This window comes from Telopea speciosissima, unplaced genomic scaffold, assembly GCF_018873765.1.
Source record: "Telopea speciosissima isolate NSW1024214 ecotype Mountain lineage unplaced genomic scaffold, Tspe_v1 Tspe_v1.0500, whole genome shotgun sequence".
NCBI classification, from domain to species: Eukaryota; Viridiplantae; Streptophyta; class Magnoliopsida; order Proteales; family Proteaceae; genus Telopea; species Telopea speciosissima.
In genome coordinates this window covers 931-6,222 of record NW_025317836.1, presented here as the reverse complement: position 1 = coordinate 6,222, position 5,292 = coordinate 931, and the positions used below count along the sequence as shown (strand labels likewise).

General features: G+C 39.4%; 1 protein-coding gene across 1 annotated transcript; it reads right to left on the bottom strand.

Moving 5' to 3' along the window:
• Positions 1–1,014: 1,014 nt before the first annotated feature.
• LOC122648135 lies at positions 1,015–1,767 on the bottom strand. The gene has a single exon (XM_043841385.1). The coding sequence runs from the start codon at positions 1,765–1,767 to the stop codon at positions 1,015–1,017; it is 753 nt and encodes a 250-aa protein (XP_043697320.1).
• Positions 1,768–5,292: the final 3,525 nt, after the last annotated feature.

Here is a 5,292-nt window from a genome sequence, read left to right as displayed (position 1 = left end):
TGCCATCTGTCAAAAAAAGATAAGCCCATCCTGCTTTACTTGATCCTGGGATTTGAAATCCTGCACATATTAAAACGTGAAATTTAAAATTAGGTAAGTGAGAAAAAGTAGATAACTGAGGCACCTCCTCAGGTTGGTCAGATACATCAGGGGGGATGAGCAAAAGGGGGGGGGGATAATTCCAAGTCTGCTAACCATCGTTCAATATTTTTCATAACCCAAATTGGATCCGGTTTTTCATGTCCATAGACCACCTTGTTACGAGCGGACCAAATAAAGTAACAAGTAATAATGAAGACCCCAAAGAACCAAGAAAGGGAATGTTTATCCAACTTGACCATCATAGAGAGATAGAAATTTTCCAGAGATGGGTGAGACAAAAATTCAGTTTTCAAACCCAACAGACCAGCAGCCCAAATATGTTTAACCCAGTCACACGAAAGGAATAAGTGCCAGTATGATTCGACACATTTTCCACAACGAGCACAATATGGTTCGATCGAAAGCCAATTGTGTGAAGTAGCCTTGATTGGGAGACCTGCATTAAACACACGTCAGAAAAACAATTTAAACTTGGGATGTAATTTCATTTCCCAAAAGAACTTCCACTAAGTGGAAAGCAAAGGATTAAAGGGTGGATTTAGAGAAGACAAGGATCTTGCAGCAAGTTTAGTGGTGAATTTACCAGTCTTAGACATGGGGCACCACCAACTATCATCAAAAGCAGATATATTTATTTTATGAATGTGTAAGGAGACATCCATAGGGACGGTAGAGTTAAGTAGGCAAGAGTTCCACTCAGAGTTAGAAATAAATTTATCAATCTTATCAGGCAAACCAATAGTATTTGGAAGTGGAATAGAACGTTCTGGGAGAGATGGAATCCATGGATCAGTTCAACAAAAGGTCAATTTCCCATTACCTATTTTCTTGACCACAATCTTCTTCAAAGATGGGATAGTATGTCTGATGTTATTCCAAGTCCAGGATCCATTTTTAGAAATCGTTTTGGGATCAAACAAGGAGAATTTTGGAAAATAACGGGCTTAATTTTAGGACTCTAGCCCACAAAGCAGACTGATCAGTAAGTAATCTCCATCCCAGTTTCATTAACAAAGCCTTATTATGATGTTCAGCCTTACGAAATCCAAGCCCCCCAAGAGATTTAGAATTGCACATTCTGTCCCAAGCAATAAAAACAGGTTTTTTCTGAGCCCCATAGTTGCCAAGCCAGAAATTAAGATAAATAGAATCAATGGATCTACAGATCTTAATGGGGAACTCAAAACAATTCATAAGATAAGCAGGAGTAAAGGCTAAAATCGATTTGATTAAAACAGAGCGTCCTGCAAATGAAAGGAACTTAGATTTCCAGGATGATAGTTTGTTCTGAATCCTTTGCACCACACTGTCAAGCTCTTTAACTTTGGATCTGCCATGGAAAAGGTTAGTACCCAAATAGATGGCATCCTTAGACATTTCCTTGATGCCTAAAACCGAACACAAGTTAGCCTTGTCCAAGGATGAAACATTCCTACTAAAATGAATACCACTCTTGAAAAAATTAATATCTTGACCGGATAAATCAGAAAAAAGGTCCAAAATGGCCTTAATTGTCAGAAGGTCCTCAGAAGTGGCCTTACAAAAAATAAAGATATCATCGGCAAACAGAAGATGAGAAATTTCTGGGACTGTTCTAGCCACCTTCACCCCTTTGAAAAGATTAAGATCCTGATAAGCAGTGAACAACCTGGATAGAACCTCCATGGCCACAATGAACAAATAAGGACTCAAAGGGCCTAAAGTTAAATAAAGTTTTTTATATGTGTTTTAAAGTCAACTTTTAATATAAATAAGGGAAAAAGATTGATAACTACAGATTAGATGGGAACAAAAGCTTCACACTTGGTCAGAGGATAATCTAACTTTATGTTAAAGTTGGATTGGAATTTAGATGATTAGCCTCCCCACTTGGTCTAAATAGGTGGGATATAGAGGCAATTTTGGTTGAAAATGATATTTTCCTCAAATTCTGACCAAGGTTTTAGTAATCGATATTGGCATCACTATCGTCTATGTCGATACCAATTCGGATCGGTTAGTATTCAGTCCGAATCAGTCAAGCTTATCCCTGTTTTCTTCAAAAAATTATAAATATTTTTACATTTTTATCCTTGTCCATACCAATCCACCGATGTGGGATCGGCCAGGAATTCGTATCGATCTCCACTGATATTGATACGGATCATCTGATCCTTTATCGATTCCTCAAACCATGAGCCTGACATATGTATGTTTTACTATACATCTTTTTATCTTTCTTCTATTAAGAAAACGCTTGTCTTTCTTGCATGAAAAGACACCTAGCCTTCAGTAAAGAGAAAAAAAATTAATCTAATAATATTTAACCTTTTACTTACCATCTATACTAGCCATAAATTGATTTTTTTTGTCCAATGAAGGTGAAATATTGTCTACATCTAGAGTTTTGACTTCAAGATCACATGCATGGGAGAATATCCATGTTGTAATATGGAAGCGAATCTGGGCAATGGACACCTTTCAAAAATAAAAAATTTCATATGGCGTTCCTGTGGGATTGGCCATTGGTGAAGTTTTATTTACTAGAAAGGTGCCAATAGATCACTCTTGTCGACGATGTGGTGTTGAGAAAGAAAGTACAAACCATATCCTATTGGGCTATAGCTTTGCAAAATTGGTATGGTTTGGAAGCAGCCTCTCTTATTCGCCTCCTTCAGATAAGGAACCTTTAATTGTCGACTGGCTGAAGGGATGGGATGCTCTATTCCGTTCTGATAAGAAGCTTGCCCGCCAATCTCTTTCAAGAGCTTCCTTTATTTGTTGGTACCTATGGCGTGCAAGGAATGACTTGGTATTTAACGTCAAAGAGTGGTCGTCGTTAGAAGTTATCTTTTAGCAGAAAAGGCCTTCAATGAATTCTCTATATATGGTTCTACTACTGTGAATCGTGTTTCAGCTTCAACACCTATGCCTAATGTTTTGCGTGACAATTGGAAGACACCTCGTTTTAGTGTTATGAAAGCTAGTTGTGGTGTTGCTATTCCACAGGGCCATGCGAAGGGAGGATTGGCTTTTGTTTTTAGAGACTATGAGGGACGCCTTGCGCAAGCTATATCAATGCCATATCATTTTGATTCTCCAATCCAAGGGGAATGTCTTGCAATTATAAGTGTAATCTATCAGACATTGGAATCCGACTTCACTCGCTGAAGTCGAAACGGATAACAAGGAGGTCATTGAACTGATCAATGATCCCTCAAAACTCCCACCATTGGAGGTTATAGCTGTACTACAGGTTATTAGATCTCTTCTATCACCCTTTCAATCCATTTCTTTTTTGTGTATTCCAAGGGCTACGACTTATGTAGCAAATGCCTTGGCCAGGAAGCATTGTCCATCATTTGTAGGATAGAATGGCCACATTCCATTTCTTGGCTCTCAAGACTTTGTATGTTTGAAGCTTTAGGATGTACACATGATTATCCTATTCAATAAATTCCCTCTTAACAAAAAAAAATTAATTTTTTTGATACACTTTGTGATAAGTGACAACTTTTAAAGGTCTGAGTCTTTCTTCAGCCCTCTCTTGATTGAGGCGTTCGATCGGTGTTGATTAGAAGATATCGCATAGTAGTTGATGGGTTATTTCGATCATTTGTAAATAGGGGACAAACATTAATGGCCACTGATGCACCTACAATTTCACCACATGGTGAAGTAATGCTTTTCCCAATTTTAAAATTCAATGAAACAAAGAAATATTAAGAAAAATCATCTCACTTTCCTTTCTCCATCGTGCCCCCCCACCCCAAGCTCTTCCTTTATTTTTTTTATTTTCACTTTCCCCTTATATATAAAATTCAAGACAAAATGGACATGTTATGCTTTCTTTTTTATAGGAAACAAACAAAATATATTACTTCGGAACTGAATAATAAACAATGTTTTTAGACTGAGCATACCTAGCTAGATTGGTAGCTAAGGGTATACAAAAAGAATCTCCTTGTTTGTCAAAACATATATCTTGAGATATATCAGCAATATAGATTATGTCGTTTATAAGGTGCCAAGGCCAAGGAGAATTGGTTGGAGATGGAAGAACATCAGTGATCTGCTGATTGGAACACCACACTTCTTTAATCTGCAACCCCATACTATTTGCAATATCCAGGCCAGTACGTATACTAAACAGTTCTTTTTTTTTTTTTTTGGTAAGGAGGAAGTTTACTGAGAAGGAGAATGGGTAGAACTAGTGACTTTATTTGCTCAAAGCTCATGAAGCCACCGAATGGAATATGGCCAATCCGTCACACACACAAGAGACAGGGCCTTCCTAGCTAGGGCATCTGCAACCATATTCATAGCCCTAGGAACACAAGAAAAAACTACAGAGGAGAAGGATGGGACCAGCCGTTCCACATCAGCAACTAAGTCTTCCACCTCCCACGAAGGGGTCTTCTTCCCTTCAACCATGAGAAACGCATCCAGGCTATCAGTTTCGACCAAGATATTATCAATTCCCAACTCCAAAGCTGAAGTCAAGGCACAACTGATAGCTAGAATTTCACTCTAAATAATACAACCAAAACGAGAAGGAATGGAGCGAGCCAAGCAAGGGGAACCAGAATGGTCTCTGAAAATCACGCCTACCCCTCCCTTAGTCTTATCAGTAGGCAAAGTAGCATCGTTGTTAACCTTAATGACTCCGACAGGAGGGGGGACCCATTTGCTAAGGTGAGAGCAGTCGAAAGAAGCAACAGAAGGGATGGTACCAAGAACCGGATTAGCAGAGGAGAACTCCAAAAATGCCTTATTCGCTACCTGTATAACCTCCATAGGAATCCACTCCTTCCCACTAAAAGTTAAGTCATTACGGGCTCGCCACAAATACCAACAAATAAAAGATGCCTTGGAGAGGGATTTGCGAGCCACCCTCTTATCCTGTCGAAACTAGACTTCCCACCCTTTTAACCAACTAGCCAGCCTCGGATCAACACTGGGAGGGGAGAACTGAAGAGAAGAACCAAACCACACACATCGGGCAAAAGGACAGTCTAACAGGATATGATCACCTGATTCACTAGGAGCACCCCACCTCCCACAGCTCGGATCAACACGTACTTGTCTAGCTTGAGGACCGCTACCTATGGCCAAAGCTTCATTAGCCGCTCTCCAGAGGAAACTCCTAACCTTCGGCAAAGTTTGGATAGCCCAGATCCTGTTCCACACTGAATCATCAATATGCTCCCA